This window comes from Gloeophyllum trabeum (genome assembly GCF_000344685.1).
Source record: "Gloeophyllum trabeum ATCC 11539 unplaced genomic scaffold GLOTRscaffold_00002, whole genome shotgun sequence".
NCBI classification, from domain to species: domain Eukaryota; kingdom Fungi; phylum Basidiomycota; class Agaricomycetes; order Gloeophyllales; family Gloeophyllaceae; genus Gloeophyllum; species Gloeophyllum trabeum.
This window is the reverse complement of record NW_006920411.1, coordinates 1,346,838-1,367,455: the sequence shown is the minus strand read 5'-3', so window position 1 is coordinate 1,367,455 and position 20,618 is coordinate 1,346,838. Positions and strand designations below refer to the sequence as shown.

The window sequence follows — 20,618 nt, the reverse complement described above, 5'->3', positions numbered from 1 at the left end:
TTATTTAACTCCGGGCGGGCGCAAAACCATTCCAATAGCATAAAAATGTATGGAGCGTAGTGGAAAATGCAAGTTTTGTACTTCACCCTCTCAGCGTACCAGAATTATCGTCTCAGCGACCCTCGGAGTCCCTTCGCGGCGGACTTAGCGTCTACAATCAATCCTAGCTTTGCCAATAGGCCTGACTCGTCGAAACTAGATAACTCCGCCATCACATATCGATCCAAGTAAGCTCCGGATTTAAAGTATAAAATTCACCAAGCGTCTGTAGGCACGAGACTATTGTTTGGGTTCAGTGGAACTCCCCACCCGGGCTACTGGCGAACTTCGGAGATAAATACTCCGGAGAATCGCTATACTGTTTGTTTCAGGCCTCAAGATTTTGTTTGTTTTAGGTTTTCCTACGGGCTACCCTACGGCGTCTAACTTCTCCCCCTCCCTTCGAACTTAAATATTACCCTTCAATCGCCTTAGACCGCCTACACCCATACCGCTGGGTGTTTTAGGTTTTATTTCTTTTTGGTCTTTGGTGTTGTCGTGTGTTAGTGCCTATCACCGCCACTGGGCATACCCAAAACTCCCGCAGACTAGAAGCACCCGCGACATGGTTCAGGTAATCGCATATGGGAAGGCCCATTGATTTCTTCATTCCAGCTTGGATGCTGCTTCTGCTCTTGCTTGTATTGCTTAGGCCGGTACTGATAGCGGTACCCGGACCCCCGAAGATTAGGAGCACCAGCAACGTGATTCGGGTAACCCAATGCAGTGAGCAGTAATCCCAGTAAAATGTGCATACACTAGAGCCCAAAAAAACAAAAGGCAGGCTATGTAGAGCCCATACAGCGCACTTGAGCAAGCACATCGTCACCGTCGAGAGCAGGAGCGGTGACCGTGACCTGTGTAACGCTCACAAGCATACAAAGTATCTACATATAAGATAGGCGACTCCATACTCGACTATTATCATGTGATCATTTTTGTCACACTAATTAGAGCAGCGTGACATTCTAGCAAAACTTGTGTATCTCCTCCCCAAGCAGGCCATATTTGCCAAATCTGCTTCCGAGGAATTGATCTAAATACAAATTAGGAACTTCTATCAGAAGCCAAACTTCAATCTAGTCAATATTGCCTTAGCAGATGTCGAAATAAGATACCCCGCCACAACCGCGGCGGGACACGTTGATATGCACTGACACACAACAGACACCAAAGACCAAGGGGAAATAACCCAACACACCCAGTGGTATGGGTGGAGGCGGTCTGAGACGACTGAAGGGTATAAAGTAGTGTGAGGGGGAAAGGAGGAGTAAGATAACGTAGGGTAGTCCATAGGAAGACCTAGAAAAATAAAACAAAGCCTTGACGCCTGAAACAAACACAAATTGAAGCTCCAGAATATTTATCTCCGAAGAATTGAAAATAAACAAAGGTCGCAAGCACCGACACCTAGCGTAGGATCATGCTTGCGGGATCAAAATTGCTAGAGAGACTTGGTTGATTTTATTTTGCTATGTAATACTCACAGGAGCTAATATTTTGACATCGGAGATAATTCAATTGATGAGTCAGGCCTATTGGCAAAGCTAGGATTGGTTGTAAATCGCTAAGTTCAATGCTTTCAAACTTCGAGGGTCGCTGAGATGGTAACTCTGATATGCTGAGATGGTGAAGATCAAACTTGTTTTTACTTTACTTTACATCATACATTTATACTACAGCAATGACCCTGTGACCACCTGGAGATAAATAACAAATACTCGCCGCAACTCCATCGACTGCTCAGCACCCGTCCACCGCTATACCATGCACCATACGACTCCCTCATCCCTCCATATGCTTGTCCTAGCTCCTAGAGGTTGTCCTGACGTGTCGGTACCTGTCCTGAGCCTTCCCATCACACTGCAAATTAACTCTGGCTGCTTGCTGACTGATGCTGGCCTCATGGTCATGGATTTACATCCACAAGCTCGGTAATTTGATGGAGGTCAAGGAGAGTAAGTACTGGAAGTTGGGTGCAAGGATGACCCACAACCAGACAGGTGCCCTCGGCCACCAGAGTTAATTTGTCTCGAAGTTGCTTCCTGAGTCACTCCGGAGTGCCTGACCTCAGAGCTAAATCATCATAGGGATTCACGCTGGCCTCAAAGACACTAGAAGGACCGGAGTTAAATTGATAAATCTTTTGGAAAAGTCCTAGCATAGGGGTGTGTGGGTGCAATGTTGAACGGACTCTGGATGAGGTGGGTAGGGACATTGAAACTGTGATTTCCGGAGTCAGACAATCCTTGAGGCTTATCAGCATATGCAGATGTGATGTCCTGGACACATCAAGGTTGCTGCTCATGCCCAAATGCAAGTGCTCAATCCGTCAGGCTATAGTTAACCTTGGAGGGTGGATTAGGTCAAAGAAACCAAAATGGAATAATGATAAAGAGAACGTGAGCATAAGTCAAGGGCGGATACATAATCAACACTGACCTTCAAAAAGGTTGCACCAGTAGACCGTGTCACCATTCCGGAGCAGCCTGAAAGCCCTCTGAAATGCCTTGCCAGAGTCTTCAGAGAGATAATGCAGCCAACCTGGGGAACATTGGTGCCTGAGAATATGCCAAATGCAGACAGCCTTCCTGATGTTGCTGGTGACAGCACGGCTCCCACACCTGGCAGTTCCATTCCGGCACCTCTTCTTATGGAATAGATCCCTGTGCATCTGGAGGAGGAGAGCACCAACACATTGGAGCCTCACCCATGTCCCCTCAATGCAGAGGAAACTGTGAACTTGGAGGAGGAGGAGTCTGAGGCAGACTTGAGGGACCTGAATGACTCCTCGGAGGGATATCAAGCTCCTCCATGTCCTGTGAATGCAAAGGCTGCCTTAGCGGATGTCACTGAAATCCTATACCCACATCGGAAGTCAGGGAAAGGGTATAAAAAGTTTGAGGAGGATGACCTGTTGTGTTTCTCTGGAATCATACAAAACCAGCACTGAAACCACTCACTTGGATTGGAGCTTCCTTGGCCACAGCGCAAGCATTCCAAAAGGGTCCACATGCTGCAAAACAACTCCAGAAATGGGCATGGTTGTTCATCGATGATTGCGATGATCTCCCGTGGAATCTGTATGGCACATGGAATGTCTCCCTTCTGGTGGACGGTGACCTTGCAATGCGAGATCCACCTGCATCTGCAAGGAAAATATGTGAGGGCTCTCAACATCGTCCATTTCCTTCAGAGACCAGAGATCAAGGAGAAGTACAAGCTAAAGGAGATGGTCACCCTTCATACAGCACAATGGTGGATGCATCTGATGGACTAACCACTGGACAAAAACACCATCAGGTCAGTATGCCGATGGCCACAAGCATGCGGATGTGGTCAAGTATCAACAGGAGAAGTTCCTACCAACAATGGCACAGCTTCAGTACAACATGCACTGTGCTGAACTCAGTCCCTCTCGAGACAATGCAATGGTAAGTGCACATTCCTCGATCCACTAGCCCTTAAATCTCTTCCTGATGCCGCTGTTTAGATTTGCAACTTGATCCCTCAGGTTCATGGATGCATATTGCAGGGGTCTATCCAGCAAACAAGCTGCTTGGGCCAATCATAAATATCATGGCCAGCGAGTCTTACCTGCTAATATCATGGAGGAGCTCGACAAAGCCTCCATAAACTAAGAATAATCTGACTTAATCTTATTTCCATCTATTGTAGTTGATTCAAATACTGTGTAGTATATATTTCGAGACTTAGATACATTTTAATGTACATAAGCCATCACCTCTAGCTCTCTGCACTGCAAAGTGTAAGCTACTAATGGGTGGCGCGAGGCTGAGCATCGGATCACGTGATGTGTCACAGTGTGACTATAGTTGTTGAGTATGGATGGACAACGAAATGCTTTGCATCATGCCCACGTGGTTTCTGGTGTGCCTCCACGTGTGGCCACGTGATGCATCTGCAGGCAGTCATGGGACGCCCGAAATGGACACACCAGTCCTTTCCTGTGGTGCTTCCTGTGGCGGGCGTGTCCTGGCTCACGGTTCGACAGACAGGTGCTAACAGGGAAACAAGGAGGGGACAGGGTGGCTAAACAAGGCAACCCCCGGGCTTGGGAAGTCAACAGGGAATGGGGATGTTACGGGAATGAGGAAAGTAACTGGCACCCTCCTCAGACATTCCCAGTGGAAGTGGTATACATATCCTGGCCCAATGGACGTTGAACGGAGGGGCTGTATGAGACACTGGGAAACTCAAATGGGCTCAGATAGTTAAGCAGGGTGTCTCAGATTTTGGCTGGAGAATGGGGAATGGAATCATTCAGTCCTTGCAAAGGGTAAAACTAAAATATCAGTAATGTATCTATTCCTATCTCAGGTTATGACCATGGGTGGAGGTTTGCACACAGCGGGATTTGTATCTAGAGCACAGCAACACAGGTCCTGGCCGACTGAGAGTCAGGACCGACATAACTTTGCCTACAAAGCCCCGGATAATCCCAAAAATTCGTACAAAACTTTGCCTTAGACTGTATTCTACCCACTGATGACCACCTAAAACAAGATTCTGGACTCCAGTGGCAATGCCACGGGTCCCAACTCTAGTATATTCTCTGCCGACATGAGGCATGAGCATAGAAGTCCGATATTGCCATGTGCACGCTCGGACTACGGGTTTAATTCCATTGGCATTGGACGGCACTTTTGGCAGGATAATTCTAATCAACAACCCCCCTGGGAGCAACAACCCCTCAGTATCCCATGCCATTATCCAGCAACCCCGGTTGTCCATCAGCTGTCACATGTGCCAACATCATACTCTATCAGTCTGCATTACATTGCTTTACTTGGACTTCACTCTATGTACATAGCTACATATAAAAATATTAGGCCGAGGCTCTCCCAGTCAAGGCTACTAAGGTTGGGTGCGGGTGCCACCACGGTATTCAACCCAGGTGTCGCTCAGGTGCGGGTACGGTGCTTGGACCGTCCACACCGTGCCATACCGCAACCCGCGGTGCCGGGTATACAGGTTTGTGGTTCTCACAGATGGGTCGCAGTTTTCACCTAGACTGGTGATATTTGGACTTAAAAAGTGCCCCAGCCCAGTCAGTAAGCGTTTCTCGATGCCTCTGTACCGGTACCTTTGTGGGCATCAGCAAATTGTGCTGCAGCTGGTAGTGGCTGGCACTGATTCTAGTTATTTTAGCACATCTACAATCACATTACCAGCCGAATACATGTGAGGTACCAGCACTAGGAACTCGTCTACTGATAGGGCAGTGACAGAAGTGACAAAAACATATTATCTACAGTAAATCAGTTCTGGGGGGGTTGATGATTTGTAAGCAAACAACCCGGGGTTGTTGCTTCCAAGGGGGTTGTTAATTAGAATTATCCCTTTTGGCAAGATGACTAGAACTTCGTATATCGCACAACAATGTATACTTCGATAATATTATAGAACAATTTGCTGTTGTTTTATCGTTTTCCATCTTGTGCGAAAGTAGCCGCCACAAGTAATGGGAACACTAGCGTAGCGTCTGCGAAGACCTAGGGCACAAGTAAGAATTTGTCGAAATGATTTGCTATAACCTGACCTTGACAGACTGAGCGCCAGCTCTGATCTTTCCCCAGGAGACAGCCTCGTCGGGTCGAGCACCGGAGTCGGAACCATCGAACTCCTGACCCGTATTCTGATGTGATCCGTCAGTACTACACGCCTTGTCAGGCGTTGAACACATTACAATATAAACTGAATAATCTGCTCCATTACGCTACCATATCCAGTATGAGTAGGGAGACATGCGACAGCGGAACTGATTGGCGAAACCCACAATTAACATGGCATTCGCTATCTGATGTTTGCAGATACCCCCTCCTAGGATTATCATCCCAGCCTTCTTAGATTTTCGGGATAGTTCGTTTAGGGCACGAATATCACCGACGATATCCACAACGAGACCCGGGTTGCGGAACGAATGGAAGTATATCATGTCGCCCAACGACCCGTCAGTTAATGCCGGACAAAAGACTGGAATATTATTCTGAGGGTCTGCTCAGCTTCGTGCATCAGAGGTAAAGATATTCTATTCACTTTGTATGCCCAGTAGTATACAGACTCCTCGTTGGCGATCTCTTTGCCTAATCGACGGATGAACGTACTTGGAGTCCAGATTTGGCCGGTAGTCCTCTGTTCCTCTAGCATAGTGTCAAGGATAGGTAAGAGCCAATCTTCAAACTTGCAATAGTTGTCGTTGGGGACGATCAAATTTCCTATGCGATTCATGCCTCGACTGCGTAAATCGGCGCCGTCCAGGTTGAAATCGGCCACATAGGTCTTGCCTAGGCATTTGATAAAGTCTTCTTCTATGCCACCCGCTGTTGTTACTATCGCCGAGACGTGGTTATGCTTTACGAGGTGTAAAATAACTTCGCGCAGCCCAGAAGAAATGAGGTTGGACGTATATCCTAGGAAGATGTCACAGCGCGTGTTTGCCCGGACCTCGGGATCAAGGTACTCGTCGGACTCGTTCTCTGCAGGTGCTTCGTCTGAAAGGCGCCAATTACGCTGAAGAGCAGACCAACCTCAGCTTCATCTGCGGAGCGTAATTTGACCGAACCGACCATCTCATTTACAATGTTAATCGCTTTGGCAAGACTGTTGGCCTGAAACCCTATCCGTTCATATGACGCTAGAAGCTGTTCCAGAGACAGCTGCCTATCGAAATCGGGACCTTGTACCGAGAGTACACCTTCGGGTACCGGCTCCGAAGGCTTGAATACTGCTGCAGACGCATCCGAGGGAATGCCTGTGGAGGCAGTCATTGCTTGAGAGGTCGAGCAAGTTAAAGGTCTTAGCAGACTCAGTCAGAGCATAAAGAGTCAGGATGCGACGGCAAATTTCAGAATGCTCGCTTAAACTCGTTTCGTTCCTTAGCTCGGGCTTTACCGAAGGTCTGCCGTTGCTGCGTTCGGTTCTGTCTCCGGCGAAATACCTGCTTTACTGTCCACACCAACTGGTCGCTCACCGTCATCCCTGCTGGCGACTATAGCAGGCCAGTACGCGGCAAAAGGTCTCTCTGATGGCCAATGTCGAGGTCGATCGAGCAGCTTCCGTGGCCCTGCCTTCATCGCCATCCCAAGAAAGCCCGCCACCACATAATCCGGTCGAGGCGCTCGACTCACCGAAGGACACGCGGGACTCGGAACCTGTGTCCCTGGAAGACTCAACGCATGCCTTAACAGCAAAGGCTCATGTTCCAGTTGAAGAGCCATTAGAGGAAAGTGGGGATGCGGTTGGAAGTGGGCATATTACTGACCGCGAGCAGCGGTCTACCGTAGGCGATGAGGGTTCTACAGTCGAGCGTAGGAGATGGCTTCAGAACTTGGACTCCCGTGACGACACAACAATAGCAGACTCGAAGGAGAATACCTCAGTGTCCCATTTCGAGGAACCTGTGACGGACAACGCGAGTACACTCGTTTCGTCTGATCCCCATGTGCATGAAGAGCGTGTCGTGCCCCTCGCCCCACCAGAGTCATTACCCCCTACATCTCCACCGGTTTCTGTCCACCCTGATGGCCATAGCAAGACCGAATCTGTCGCCACCGCTGCATCTGGCGAGACATCCTCCAACTCAAAAGCACATCAACGGTCCCTGACGATTTCCAAAGGTCACACGGTCTCCGTGGTGCTGATAACTTCGGCTTTGGAGACTATTGCTGCTTCAAAGGAGGCGAAGCGGTCTGCACCGCTTAGAGATAGCGTCAAACGGGCTTTAGAAATGGTCCGTGCAGGAGAAGGAGGCGACCGGCCTCGCGAAATATTCGAACCTCTACGCCTAGCTTGCGAGACGCGGAATGAAAAGCTCATGGTTACTAGTCTGGACTGTATCTCGAAACTCATCTCGTATTCCTTCTTCGTGGAGGAAACTCCCTCAGCTCAAGGCTTACCATCCCCTCCCCCATCTCCAGGTTTAGGGCCTCGTAACTCTATGTCGGGTGCATCTCAATCAAATCTACCTCCAATGTCTCTGGTTGACCTTGTGGTCCATACGATAACATCGTGTCATACCGAAACGACTCCCGAAACGGTCTCTTTGCAAATAGTCAAGGCTTTGCTGGCTTTAGTCCTTTCTCCCACTGTCCTTGTCCACCAGTCTTCACTTCTGAAGACAGTGCGCACAGTATACAACGTCTTCTTATTGAGCACGGATCCCGTGAATCAAATGGTTGCTCAAGGTGGACTGACACAGATGGTTCATCATGTATTCTCTCGCTGTAAAATCAACGGACCGCGTCCCGTGTATGGTGCAAGTGCTTCCCGCCGGGCGTCAAGAGATAATGATAGCGAGATGTATCCAAGCAGACCCTTATCTGCTGCGTCCACTCCGCAGACACCACCTGTTCCGACTTCGACATTGGCACCAGAATTCGGCTTCGCGCGAGATGTCAATGATGACCGTCAAGCAACAACCTCCGAGCGAGAGAAGCACCCTGACACAGGCAGTCCTATATCGCCCCCTGCTTCGGTAGGGGACCATGCCAACGGCACGGAGGGGTCATCAAGTGCGGGGTTGGCGAATGGTAGTGCGCCGCTGCGACCCGATGCTAATCCAAGCTTGTCAGTTCCGCATACTATTAGCTATAGTCCGAGCTCATTCATGTTCGATGCAGGGACGCTCTCCACGCTGAAATAGCATCTCAGGAAGCGAATCGGGATAATCACGGCAGGGAGTTAACTCTCAATGACCTGTTCATCAAAGACGCCTTTTTGGTTTTCAGGGCGCTTTGTAAATTGACCATGAAGCCGCTCAATACTGAGAGGTGAGGCATCCAATCCCCTACTACGAAGCTAGCTTATTGTCAAATAGTGAACGGGATCTCAAATCACATGCAATGCGCTCGAAGCTGCTCTCGTTGCATTTGGTACTGACCGTATTGAACTCACACATGGCTCTGTTTGTTGCTCCCACGTCTATCATCTACTCTAGCTCCTCTCATGAAGCAACGCCGTTCGTGCAAGCGGTCAATCAGTACCTGTGTTTGAGTCTTAGTAGGAATGCTGTCAGCTCGGTCCCACAGGTGTTCGAATTGAGCGTCGAGATATTCTGGAGAGTGATCTCTGGCATGCGCACGAAACTCAAGGTGAATCGCGTTCCATACTTGCTCGCGCTAGGGTCAATATTCATAATGTTTAGAAAGAGATCGAGGTGCTCTTGCATGAGATTTTCATCCCAATCCTGGAGATGAAGACGTCCACCTTGAAGCAAAAGGCGGCAATTCTCGGAATGTTGCAGCGCCTTGCACAGGATCCTCAGGCTCTGGTGGAAATTTACCTGAACTACGACTGTGACAGTCAGGCAGCGGACAATATTTACGAGCAGTATGTTTTCTTACGCTTCACGAGTCCCTGACTCCAACGTCGTTGTTACCTTTCAGCCTCATGAATATCATATCCAAGATCGGGACCATTCCGTCTGCAGTTCAGCCTAAGGCTTCCGATCCTAGCAGTCCTGCATTGACGCCGACGAACAAAGGCCACAGCCACAGTACAGCATTACCGCCGTCTCTGAGCACTACGGCTCTCTCTGTTCCGGGATCCATGGATATTTCGACCTTGGGTTTATCGGATTTCCAACTCAGGAAGCAAGGACTTGAATGTCTAGTTACCGTACTGAGGTCGCTCGTCGCTTGGGGGACTACCGCACGGGAGACTGTAGTCGACGCTGCTGCTGATGCACGTGCCCAGACTCGTGCAAATCAGGAAACTGTGAATGACACCGGCATATCAAATCCATCCGTCGACAGGCTATCGATTGGTGCCGAGGGACCGAGGCAATCCACACCAGATATTGGCGATGATCCCAGTAAGTTTGAAAGTGCGAGGCAAAAGAAGACGACCCTACTAGAAGGCATCAAAAAGTTCAACTCGAAGCCCAAGAGCGTAGGTGGCTCTGATAACAAAAACCAGCACTTGTTGACGCGCCTGCGACATACAGGGCATCGAATTCTTCATTGAGAATGGTTTCATCCCAAGCAGGAGCCCCCAAGACATCGCGCGCTTCCTTCTGCATACTGACGGCCTTAACAAAACGATGATCGGGGAGTATCTCGGCGAAGGGTGCGTCGTTCGCATTCCAGTTTAGGTTTCACGATTGACATATGTCTAGCAACGAGGAGAACATCGCCATAATGCACGCATTTGTCGATATGCTTGAATTTAGAAATCTGGGGTTTGTTGATGCTTTACGCACCTTCTTGCAAACGTTCAGGCTCCCCGGAGAGGCACAGAAGGTTGAACGCTTCATGGAGAAATTCGCGGAGCGGTACTTTACCACCAACAGCCAGACTCCCTTTGCCAGCGCTGGCGCAGCGTTCGTGCTGGCGTTCTCAACTATCATGCTGAACACAGATGCACACAGCCCGCAAGTGAAATCGCGAATGTCCAAGGCCGACTTCCTCAAGAATAACAGGGGTATCAACGACGGGGCAGATTTACCGGAAGAGTATCTGTCTGCACTATACGACGACATCGTAGCGAATGAGATCCGCATGAAAGACGAGATTGAGGCTGTTGTCTCAACGCCTGGAACAGGCTTAGCCAATGTGCTGGCCAACGTCGGCAGAGATCTGCAAAGGGAAGCGTACCTAATGCAATCCAGCGGCATGGCAAATAAGACTGAGGTGCGTAGCTTTAGAGTGCATGCCGAGCCAGTAGAGATGACAGTCTGCCTTAGGCCCTGTTCCGCACCATGATTAAGTCCCAGCGTAAGGGATCGAAGGCGGGTGACCAGTTCTTCAGCGCGTCTCATGCTGTACATGTTCGCCCCATGTTTGAAGCTGCATGGATGCCTTTCCTTGCCGGTCTCTCGGGTCCTCTGCAGGATACAGACGACCCGGAGGTGATCGAGCTGTGCTTGGATGGCTTCAAGAGTGCCATACACATAGCCTGCTTCTTCGATCTGGAGCTGGAGCGTAATGCATTTGTGACCACGCTGGCCAAGTTTACATTTTTGAACAATCTCGGTGAGATGAAGTCGAAAAATATGGAGGCTATCAAAACTCTGCTTGATGTGGCTGTCAGCGAGGGCAATTACCTCAAGTCCTCGTGGCACGAGGTCCTAACGTGTGTCAGCCAGCTGGAACGTATGCAGCTGATCAGTAGTGGGGTCGATATGCCAGACAGCGGACGCAAAGGGTACGTTGCTCTGAGCGATACTCTATCAAACCGGCGGTACTGATGCTATGTAATAGGCGACCACGAATGCTGCCAACCGAAGAATTGGCGAATGAAAGTCGGTCTACCCATATAACGGTGGCAGCAGACATGATTTTTTCCCTCAGTCATTATCTCAACGGAGTGCGTACTACCTCGCGAGAGTGTTAGTCACTCACTGATCGTATTCTCAGACTGCTATTGTCGACTTCGTGCAGGCCCTTTGTGATGTATCGTGGGATGAGATACAGTCGTCTGGTTTGTCGCCGCGGCCACGTCTCTTTAGCCTTCAGAAACTGGTCGAGATCTCGTATTACAACATGAACCGGATGAGGTTGGAATGGCTGAGTTTGTGGGATATCCTTGGCCAGCATTTCAACCAGGTGAGCACGGTGAAGTCTGCATTTGAAAAGTGTTTACAGTCAGTACAGGTATGTTGTCACAGCAACCCAAACGTCGGTTTCTTCGCATTGGATTCGCTCCGTCAACTCGCCATGCGCTTCCTGGAGAAAGAAGAACTCCCTCACTTCACTTTCCAGAAGGACTTCCTAAAGCCCTTCGAATACACGATGGTTCACAACGCAAATCCTGATGTCCGAGATATGGTAAGCCGATCTATCGCCTCCTTGTACAGCTTTCCCTAAGTCAGCGTGAGTAGGTCCTGCAATGCCTCTCACAAATGATACAAGCACGAGTCCATAATTTGCGTTCCGGTTGGAGGACCCTTTTCGGCGTATTGTCCGCTGCATCGAAAGTCCTAACAGGTCCGTGCCAGAAATCTGACCATCCCTTATTACATGCTTATCAAAGATCTAGAGAGGATCGTCAGCTCTGCTTTCGAAATCGTAACGCGCGTCAATCGAGACCATTTCTCTGCCATTGCCCGTCACGGAGCATTCGCTGACCTGACCGTTTGCATCACCGATTTCTGCAAAGTGAGCAAATACCAGAAAATAAGTCTCCTGGCTATCGGGATGCTTCGGGGAGTTATTCCGGTTATGTTGGAGTGCCCAGAGTGTTCCTCGGACCCTCAAAACCCCGCGGACGATCCTATGATCAGGTTCTGGTTCCCAGTCCTTTTCGGCTTCTATGATATTATCATGAATGCTGAGGATCTTGAAGTACGCCGACTGTACGTATTCTCTCCTTCGCATGTCGCAGGTCCCCTGACTCATGCACATGCATCGGCAGTGCGCTCGACTCTTTGTTCACCACTTTGAAGACCTATGGTCCCGACTACCCTATCGACTTTTGGGATACCGTTTGCCAAGAACTGCTCTTCCCGATTTTCGCAGTTCTGAAATCCAGTCAAGACCTATCTCGTTTCAACTCGCAGGAGGACATGAGCGTCTGGCTCCAGAGCACTATGATTCAAGCCCTCCGTGATCTCATTGACTTGTATACATACTTGTTTGATATTCTGGAGCGTTTCATGGATGGACTACTGGAGTTGCTATGCGTTTGCATATGCCAAGGTTCGCGATACCCTTCTCCCCGGAACTCGCCCACTGATGCTTTGACTAGAGAACGACACTTTGGCCCGAATCGGGACTTCTTGTCTACAGCAATTACTGGAACACAATGTGAAGAAGATGAGTCCTGCGAGGTGGGATCGTATCACGGCGACGTTCGTAAAACTGTTCCGGACGACTACTCCTCATCAGCTCTTTGACGAGAGCCTCCGGGTGGATATCGAGGGCAGTCCGTCCGATTTCGCGGATACCAATGGTATTTCGTATCTCCTATCGAGCGCCACCGTATCTAAGAACTGGTCTAAACAGGGGGCCAGACTATGCTGCCGGCGCCGTTGTCGCCTAGTGCCACTATGGATCAGATCAAACCAGACGCACAACTCTCACTAAGCGAGCGCCGCAGGATCTTCAAGCAGATCATTGTCAAATGTGTCCTTCAACTGCTACTGATCGAGACACTAAACGATCTTCTACGAAATGATCTGGTTTATTCCACCATACCTCCGGAGCACCTCCTGCGAATGATGGGCGTGCTCGATCACAGCTATCAGTTTGCCCGGTCTTTCAATGAGGATAAGGACCTGCGCATGGCTCTTTGGAAAGTTGGTACGTAGTATTGGCTTTGCCTGCCGATGCTGTCCCGTGGCGACAGTTTTGTACACTAGGTTTCATGAAACATCTACCGAACTTGTTAAAGCAAGAGTCAAGCAGCGCTTCAACCCTCGTGCACGTCCTCTTGCGCATGTACTATGATCCCAGACCTGAGCACCAGGCCGCCCGACCTCAGATCGCAGAGCGCTTACTACCGTAGGTGGACCTCAGAATTTTTTTGGCATCTGCTAATTTGTAATTCAGACTTGAGCTCGGGGTGCTACAAGACTATAACCGTCTGCGCTTGGACACCCAGGCTAAGAACATTGCTGCCTGGACCCCGGTGGTCGCAGAAATACTACAAGGCTTTTGTCGGTTTGACGATAAAGCTGTAAGTGGATATTGCCTTCAGCTTGCGGCACTCCTGATCATCTGAATTTGTTCAGTTCTTGAGATACATGCCCGCCGTGTATCCATTGGCGACGGAACTTCTGAGTCGAGGACTTCCGGACGAGATTCGGGAGGGTCTCAAAGACTACTACATGCGCGTTGGTTATGCGCAGAGGATCATCGAACGGACATAACCTCTCATTCTATGTATGAGCATCGGACTATGTTGTGATCATGTATTATAATCGTAATTCCAGGGATAATAGTGCTTCTCGATAGATACAAGAAAGAGCCGCGATTAAAAGGGCGTAACGTGAATGGTCCACGGTCAACGCTGGTATCCGGTATACCCTTGGAAGCCGTTTGTCTGGAAGCCCCAACCTGTAGGTTGCATAGTCAATGGGGGTGCGGGACGCAGAGCGTCATATTTATCTAATATCCCACACCTCGTGAGAGGCCGGCTAAAGCATGAACGAAAACGACGCACCTGCTGGCTGCGGATTCCCGGCATCGTTGCCAGAAGCAAACGTGCCTGACTTCATCTGCGCGAAAATATTGGCGGGGGACGTATCTTTAACAGCCAGCCCGCCATTCGGCGCCGGTGGCGGGGACGCAGCTTGCCCAAACCCACTGAACCCATTGGGAGCTGTTTCACATTAGTCGCTTGCCGTTAGACTCTATAGGTAGTTATTTACCTGACTGCGGCATGCCAAAGCCGCTCTTGTTCTGGAATGTGGGGGCCTGGCCGAAGGACCCTGAGAATCCGGTAGGCTGCGAGAACAAAGGGCCTTGAGTAAGGAAGCCCGTCGGCTGAGACATCATAGGTGCCTGGTTAGGGAAGCCTGTCGGTTGCGACAATACTGGAGATGGACCGGGGAAGCCAGTTGGCTGAGTATTAAGGAAAGATGGTTGTTGTGGTTGAGGTTGGAAGGGGCTCGTGGCGCTTGCTGGCCGAGTTGGGACGAAGCCAGTAGCTCCTGTCTGCGTAGGAATGAGCGGCTGCAATAATGCTTGATTGGCGGGAACAGGTGCAAAAGGCCCACGGGGACCATTCTGCTGCTGGGGTGGAGGAAGGATTCCGGTCTGCTGACTCTGAAGGTGCTGGCCCATAGGTGCAGGCGAGGACCGCATACCTAGTCCAGACTGATAACTGGCAGACGGAGTGATGCCTGGCGCTGGTGAACCGAGCATCGAATTGTTTCCAACTGGAGTGGATGCGTAAGACGATGGAGGGCTCTTGGTGCGGAGTTCTGCCAGTCGAGACAGTTGTTCAAATATGTCGCTCTCCGTCGTCTTCGCGAGATTGCTTCCACTACCTCCGGTATTCTGGGACTGGGCGTTATTGGTGACTGGAGCAGACGGCGCACGAACGGGTACTGGATCACTTGCTGGTGGCGCTGGCGGGGCCGGGGGTGCAGGAGGTGAAGCAGGAGTAGCGGTCGCGACCGGCTTAGTAGAACTGGGGCGGTTAGTCCACGCATCATCATCAAATCCTGACACTACTGGGGCTGCAGAGCTGGACCGCGCTGGAGGCTGCAAAGGAGTCGACGACGACGACCCAGGGGTGCCCGTCCTCTGGATCTGATCAGATGCTGAAGATATGGCATTAAGATCCACAGACGATGGAGGCAGGCTCTTGCTGGGCTGCGGGCGCCCGCGGCGGACGTTCTTAAGCGCACCATTAGGTCCAGAGGCAAACAAGTTGGGAGCAGGGCTGGATGATTTACGGCTCCCACCGGTCTCTTCTGCCTGAAGAGCCCGTGCCAGCTCCTCATCCTTGCGCAGCTGATCTTGCATAGCCGCATCGTTCGACTGTGCCGGCTTCGGTTGTCTCTGTGCGATCGCTTTCTTCACCCGGATGATGTCGCCCTCGCGCATGCCGAGCGTGCGCAGCGTGGATTCAGTGATATCCGGCAGAATCGCCTCATCAATCTTATCCCGCTCGAACGAGAGCGCGTAGCGCGTGCAGTCGTCGACATCGCACCCCGCATTCAGGAAGAACTCGAACCAGTCGATGGTCGGGCCCTTCTTGGGCGGCGGGTTCCTCTGCGGAGTGGCAGGCGGCTGCAGTGATTGCCGCCGTACAGCGAGGGGCTCGTCATCCTCTGACAGAGGCGTGGACGACTGTCGTGAACCTGATTTCTTGCCCATCAACTTTTCGACATACTTCATATCCTCCGCAGACATTTTCTCTGAGGGCACTTCGATTATGACGCCGTTCGTCTTGTGTAGACGGAGCTTGCCGTTCTGGTAGGCCAGCAGAGCAGCCTCGACACTGAATTGCCCTGAGCGGTCGTGCCAGATACGACACTTCTCTGGAGGTGGTCCGCCTGAATAGATCGACCAAAATGTCGTCAGATACCCAATATGTATGAAGTATCGTTACTTACGCTTCTCGGTCGATGACCGACCCGCAGCGGAATCCCTTTGCGCTGATTTCGTCCTCGCGGGAGACTCGGAACTGAACCAGGGTCAATCAACAGTTGTACAACCGAAGAGTGAGGACATACGACGTTCGCCGCTGCTCAACCTCCTGTGATCTCCGAGCGCGCTCCTGTTCTGCTGCAACTTTCTTCCTCTCCTCCTCCGCCTCTCGTTCCTTGCGCTCACGCTCCTTCTCCTTCTCCTTCTCCTTCCGCTTACGCTCAGCGTCGGCAGCGGCGGCGGCAGCCTGCGCGCGCTGTTTAGCTTCGCGTTCCAGAGCCGCCTTCTCTGCCCTTTCGCGCTCAATACGCTCCTGCTCGAGGCGTTCAGCCTCCGCTTGGGCCGCCGCGGCTTCCTCTGCAGCGGTATCGTCTTCTTCAGCAGGGGCAGCCACAGCAGTTCCACCTTTGAGCTGGGCACGGAGGTCAATCTCAAGCATCCACACAGCAAAAATCGGCATTGATGCAGGAACTCACCTCGAGGTACTGCGCAGGCACAACTCCCTCGCCTCCGTGAGCGTTTCTGCACTTCCACCACTCGTCCCCGTCCTTCTCCAGCACGACCAGCTGCTCCCCCTCAGCAACCGACAGCTCATCCTCGCCGTCAGCCGTAAAGTCATACAAAGCCACCGCAATCTCTCCCTCTCCATCCACTTCTGGCGTCGCAGCCGTCGCAGGTTCCTCCACCTCCACCACCTCTTCTGGCTCCTCGTGCTGCGCCGGTTCTTCGTATCCGTCCTCGCTGGGCTCGCGCGGGGGAATAACCTCCGGCTCCTCCTCGGCAAAGTGCACCTTCGGGCTGACGCGCTCGGCGGGGGCAGGAGGGCTCGGAGGAGCAGCAGGAGCGGATATGGCCTTGGAGGACTCGAGTTTCGCGACGATCGCCTCGGCCACGTCTTTGGAGTGCGCGTGGAAGTGGAGGGACGTGGGCGGGTCGGAGATCTCGATGAGGATGTGCTTGCTCTTGTCGATCTTGGAGGAGGAGATTGCGGCGGTCTGCCATTTCTGTACAGGGGTCTGTCGTGTGCATGAATGTCAGCGAGAGGAGAGATCGCCAGAGAATGAGAAGTAAGGCTGACCTTGTCAGACTCACTGGCGAAGAAGACGGCGCCGTTACCGACGCCGAGTGTGCCCTTCTTCTTCTTGCCTTTCTTGTCGACCTCTGAGACGGACCAGGTCTGGATGTCATCCGCGGTTGCCTTTGACGCGGCTACGCGATCAGCGGGGTCTACGTAGGTGCTGGTGGGACGGGGAGGCTATGGAGGCGATGAGGAGATTGTGCTTGGCGATGGAATGGTCATATAGGACATACCATGGGAGGTACAACGATGTTGGCTATCGAGGGGACGGCGGGAGGAGAAGCAGCGGCGGCGTCATCTGTAGTCTAGAGGGGGGTTCGGTCGGGAAACCAGGGTTGGAACATACTACGCACCTCCTCGACATATGTAGCTGGAACGTATCCCGCGCCGCCCTCGCCGCTCTTTCTCTGCACCAGCCACCAGTCCTCCTCCTTCGCAAACACAAGCAGCACTTCGTCCTCCTTGACGGTCAGCTCACCGGCCGACGTTGCTTCATAGTCGTAGAGGGCTTTGACGGTTGCGACATGTTCGGCCTGCGTGGTGCAACGTCAGTACTGATACCGGGTATCTCGTGGGACGTACGGACCTCCTCGACGTACGCAGCGGGGACCAGACCGGCCGGGCCTTCGTCGTCAGGATTGTCGGTCTTGCACTTGACCTTCCACCATCTACATCGACGCGGTCAGCAAGCCGGCAGGGTGACACGACGATCGGGACATGCTCATTATCAGTCTTGTCCAGGAGAAAGAGGAGCTGGTTCTCCTTGATCTCTATTTCGTCTTCGGCCTGGGGCTCGTAGTCGTAGGAGGCCCTGAGGACGGCGAGGTAGGACTCTGGCTCAGACATGGGCGCGGCTGTCGGCGACAGTGGGGGCGGGCGGTTGTGGGTATGATGGCATGGACAGGGCAGGGCAGGGCAGCGAGCCGGAGCGTTCCCGGGGTCGGGTCGCTGCGTGGCAGCTTCTGCGTGGGAGATCCATTACATAGTTGTCCGAAAGCGGCAAGGCACAAATTACAGCAGCGGGTCCGATTGCAGGCGGGCGATTGGACTGATTCAGATTCGCTCGAGGGCTGCTCGACTTGTATTATTATACTCGCCTGCATCGATCCCGCCATGAGCAAGCTCAACGTCAACGCGTTCGAGTTCGTCCCCGGCAAGGGCTTCCGCGCTCCCGGCCACCAGCCGCCCCCGGCGCCCCTCGAACGCCCCGCGCAGACCGAGGCGCCGCCGCCGCCGCCGACCATCTCCCTCAATATCGGCGCATCCAAGCCCGCCGCCCCCGAGCAGCCCCCGCCCTCCGACGCCCCCGCCCCGACCATCTCGCTCAACATCGGCGGCTCCAAGCCTCCCTCTGGCGCCGCCACGCCCACCCATGCCCCTCCTCCATCCGCCCCCGCATCCCAGCCTGCAGCCCCGAAGCCAGCACCCACCTCTGCTGCGCCAGCTGCGTCCTCGTCTAGCGCAGCCCCATCCTCTTCCAGAACATTCACCACCGAGAGAGCCAAAACCGACACCAACGCCGTCGCGCAGGAAGTCCAGGCTGCCGCTGACCACGAAGTGCTGAAGGACCTGTTCGGAGATGGTGCGTTGATTAGCTTGACCATTCATCGGCCTATCATCTCACCCCCTGCACAGTCAAAGAGCACCTCAATATCGTATTCATCGGTCACGTCGACGCGGGCAAGAGCACGCTCGGCGGGAACATCCTCTACCTCTCCGGCATGGTCGACAAGCGTACCATGGAAAAATACGAACGCGAAGCCAAAGAAGCCGGCCGTGAGTCCTGGTACCTCAGCTGGGCCCTCGACTCCACCCCGCAAGAGCGCGCAAAGGGCAAGACCCAGGAAGTCGGCCGTGCGTACTTCGAGACCGCCTCGCGGCGATACACCATCCTTGACGCGCCGGGGCACAAGACCTTCGTCCCCTCCATGATCTCCGGCGCAGCCCAGGCGGACGTCGCCATCCTGGTCATCTCCGCGCGCAAGGGCGAGTTCGAGACCGGCTTCGAAAAGGGCGGGCAGACGCGCGAGCACATCATGTTGGTCAAGACTGCCGGGGTGTCCAAGGTCGTCATCGTCATCAACAAGATGGACGACTCCACGGTCGAATGGCAGCAGTCCCGCTTCAACGAAATCAAGGACAAGCTCACGCCCTTTGTCAAGGCGGCCGGTTTCAACCCAAAGACAGATGTCACATTCCTGCCCATATCTGCGTACACGGGTGCGAACGTCAAGGACCGAGTATCACCTTCTGTCTGCAACTGGTGGAGGTGAGTATAAGCCGGCGTTATTGCACTGTTCAGACTCTGATTGCCCATGCTTTCAGCGGTCCATCCTTCCTCGAATACCTCGACAAAATGCCCATGGTCGACCGCAAAGTCAACGCGCCGCTCATGATGCCCATCTCCGAAAAGTACAAGGACATGGGCACGATCGTCGTCGGCAAGATCGAGTCCGGGCACCTGCGCAAGGGCGACACGCTCTCGCTCTATCCGAACAAGGTCGTTGTCGAGGTTGCGGGCATCTACAACGAGATGGAGGAGGAAGTGGACCGCGCGCTGTGCGGCGACAACGTGCGCATCCGCTTGCGCGGCGTCGACGACGAGGATATCTCCCCCGGGTTCGTGCTCACCAGCCCGTCCAAGCCTGTCCACGCCGTTCGGCAGTTCGAGGCGCAGCTTGCTATTCTCGATCACAAGAATATCATCTGTGCCGGCTACTCCGCTGTCATGCATTGTCATACGTTGGCGGAGGAGGTGACACTGACGGTGAGCTGTCTGCCCACCGTGCTAGACAATCGTCTTATTGTTGTTCTACCAGGCACTATTGCACTACTTTGACAAGGCAACTGGTCGCAAGTCAAAGAAACCACCTCAATTCGCCAAGCGTGGACAGAAGATCGTCGCGCTTATAGAGACTGCCCAGCCTGTATGCATAGAGCGATTCGTTGACTACCCCCAGTTGGGTCGTTTCACGTTACGAGACGAGGGTAAGCGACTGCCCACGTATGTATGGCGTGTATATTGACCGCCGCTGGATATCTTATATAGGGAAGACAGTCGCAATTGGGAAGGTCACCAAATTGATTGAAGGTTCCGTCGAGGAGGCTGCCGATGGCGTCGCCAATCTCTCTGTCAGTGGTGCTGCTTAAAACACTACGGTAGAAGCATCAGTATAAGACAAACACTGTAGCATTGGATTATGGAAAAAAACTGTATTATGAGCATTTTGTTTTGCTCCTGGCCCATCGCGTCCAATGATCCTGAAGGGCACGCCATCCTGCAATCGCACTCTCCAAATGCCATGAATCCGGAGGAAAATAAATGGACAAAATTGATGACCACCGCAGGGCTCGAACCTGCAATCTCCTGATAAACAACACGCAGATCGTAGTCAGACGCGATGCCATTTCGCCAGGCGGCCTCATAAAAACTGGTCTAC

General features: G+C 52.4%; 5 protein-coding genes and 1 non-coding gene across 6 annotated transcripts; 3 read left to right on the top strand and 3 right to left on the bottom strand.

The window, feature by feature from the left end:
* Positions 1–2,615: 2,615 nt before the first annotated feature.
* On the top strand, positions 2,616–3,613 carry GLOTRDRAFT_90876 (uncharacterized protein; the record flags this gene model as incomplete). The annotated part of the gene is made up of 6 exons (XM_007864071.1): positions 2,616–2,669; positions 2,702–2,960; positions 3,014–3,202; positions 3,343–3,473; positions 3,533–3,553; positions 3,575–3,613. 6 exons carry the CDS (start codon positions 2,616–2,618, stop codon positions 3,611–3,613), a joined length of 693 nt encoding a protein of 230 aa, XP_007862262.1.
* A 1,597-nt stretch (positions 3,614–5,210) lies between these two features.
* On the bottom strand, positions 5,211–6,911 carry GLOTRDRAFT_136142 (Deoxyhypusine synthase). Its single transcript, XM_007864070.1, has 6 exons — positions 6,630–6,911; positions 6,100–6,573; positions 5,840–6,049; positions 5,750–5,779; positions 5,603–5,698; positions 5,211–5,555 (listed from the first exon to the last, which is right to left on the bottom strand). Exons 1-6 carry the CDS (start codon positions 6,828–6,830, stop codon positions 5,484–5,486), a joined length of 1,083 nt encoding a protein of 360 aa, XP_007862261.1. The 5' UTR covers positions 6,831–6,911; the 3' UTR covers positions 5,211–5,483.
* Positions 6,912–6,995: 84 nt separating this feature from the next.
* GLOTRDRAFT_55005 (uncharacterized protein) lies at positions 6,996–15,452 on the top strand. The gene is made up of 21 exons (XM_007863669.1): positions 6,996–8,628; positions 8,682–8,831; positions 8,879–9,152; positions 9,206–9,390; positions 9,447–9,951; positions 10,007–10,128; positions 10,178–10,691; positions 10,745–11,205; positions 11,262–11,367; positions 11,418–11,606; positions 11,655–11,828; positions 11,882–11,987; positions 12,040–12,355; positions 12,415–12,698; positions 12,748–12,951; positions 13,005–13,301; positions 13,361–13,502; positions 13,551–13,677; positions 13,733–14,108; positions 14,164–14,325; positions 14,375–15,452. The coding sequence occupies exons 1-19, from the start codon at positions 7,088–7,090 to the stop codon at positions 13,868–13,870; spliced, it is 5,835 nt and encodes a 1,944-aa protein (XP_007861860.1). The 5' UTR covers positions 6,996–7,087; the 3' UTR covers positions 13,871–14,108; positions 14,164–14,325; positions 14,375–15,452.
* Positions 14,005–18,024, bottom strand: GLOTRDRAFT_136140 (uncharacterized protein; the record flags this gene model as incomplete). The annotated part of the gene is made up of 11 exons (XM_007864069.1): positions 14,005–14,108; positions 14,164–14,322; positions 14,372–16,006; positions 16,067–16,137; positions 16,187–16,512; positions 16,577–17,116; positions 17,179–17,355; positions 17,412–17,483; positions 17,532–17,711; positions 17,765–17,846; positions 17,882–18,024. 11 exons carry the CDS (start codon positions 18,022–18,024, stop codon positions 14,005–14,007), a joined length of 3,489 nt encoding a protein of 1,162 aa, XP_007862260.1.
* A 785-nt stretch (positions 18,025–18,809) lies between these two features.
* Positions 18,810–20,328, top strand: GLOTRDRAFT_35264 (uncharacterized protein; the record flags this gene model as incomplete). Its single annotated transcript, XM_007863628.1, has 4 exons — positions 18,810–19,447; positions 19,504–19,945; positions 19,998–20,186; positions 20,233–20,328. Coding segments are annotated over 4 exons (1,365 nt in total), but the record flags the coding sequence as incomplete, so codon positions are not given.
* Positions 20,329–20,514: 186 nt separating this feature from the next.
* On the bottom strand, positions 20,515–20,600 carry GLOTRDRAFT_t26. The gene has a single exon. It is a non-coding gene; the product is annotated as a tRNA-Arg (tRNA).
* Positions 20,601–20,618: the final 18 nt, after the last annotated feature.

Bases quoted from the DNA above. Each gene is read 5' to 3' on its own strand.
- GLOTRDRAFT_136142 (XM_007864070.1), bottom strand. From the start codon at position 6,830: ATGACTGCCTCCACAGGCATTCCCTCGGATGCGTCTGCAGCAGTATTC. The intron at 6,050-6,099 runs GTGAATAGAATA...GCAGACCCTCAG, and splicing joins TATACTACTGGGCATACAAA to AATAATATTCCAGTCTTTTG. The intron at 5,780-5,839 runs GTGGGTTTCGCC...TGGATATGGTAG, and splicing joins TAGCGAATGCCATGTTAATT to CGTAATGGAGCAGATTATTC.
- GLOTRDRAFT_55005 (XM_007863669.1), top strand. From the start codon at position 7,088: ATGGCCAATGTCGAGGTCGATCGAGCAGCTTCCGTGGCCCTGCCTTCA. The intron at 9,391-9,446 runs GTATGTTTTCTT...GTTACCTTTCAG, and splicing joins GCGGACAATATTTACGAGCA to CCTCATGAATATCATATCCA. The intron at 12,356-12,414 runs GTACGTATTCTC...ATGCATCGGCAG, and splicing joins GATCTTGAAGTACGCCGACT to TGCGCTCGACTCTTTGTTCA.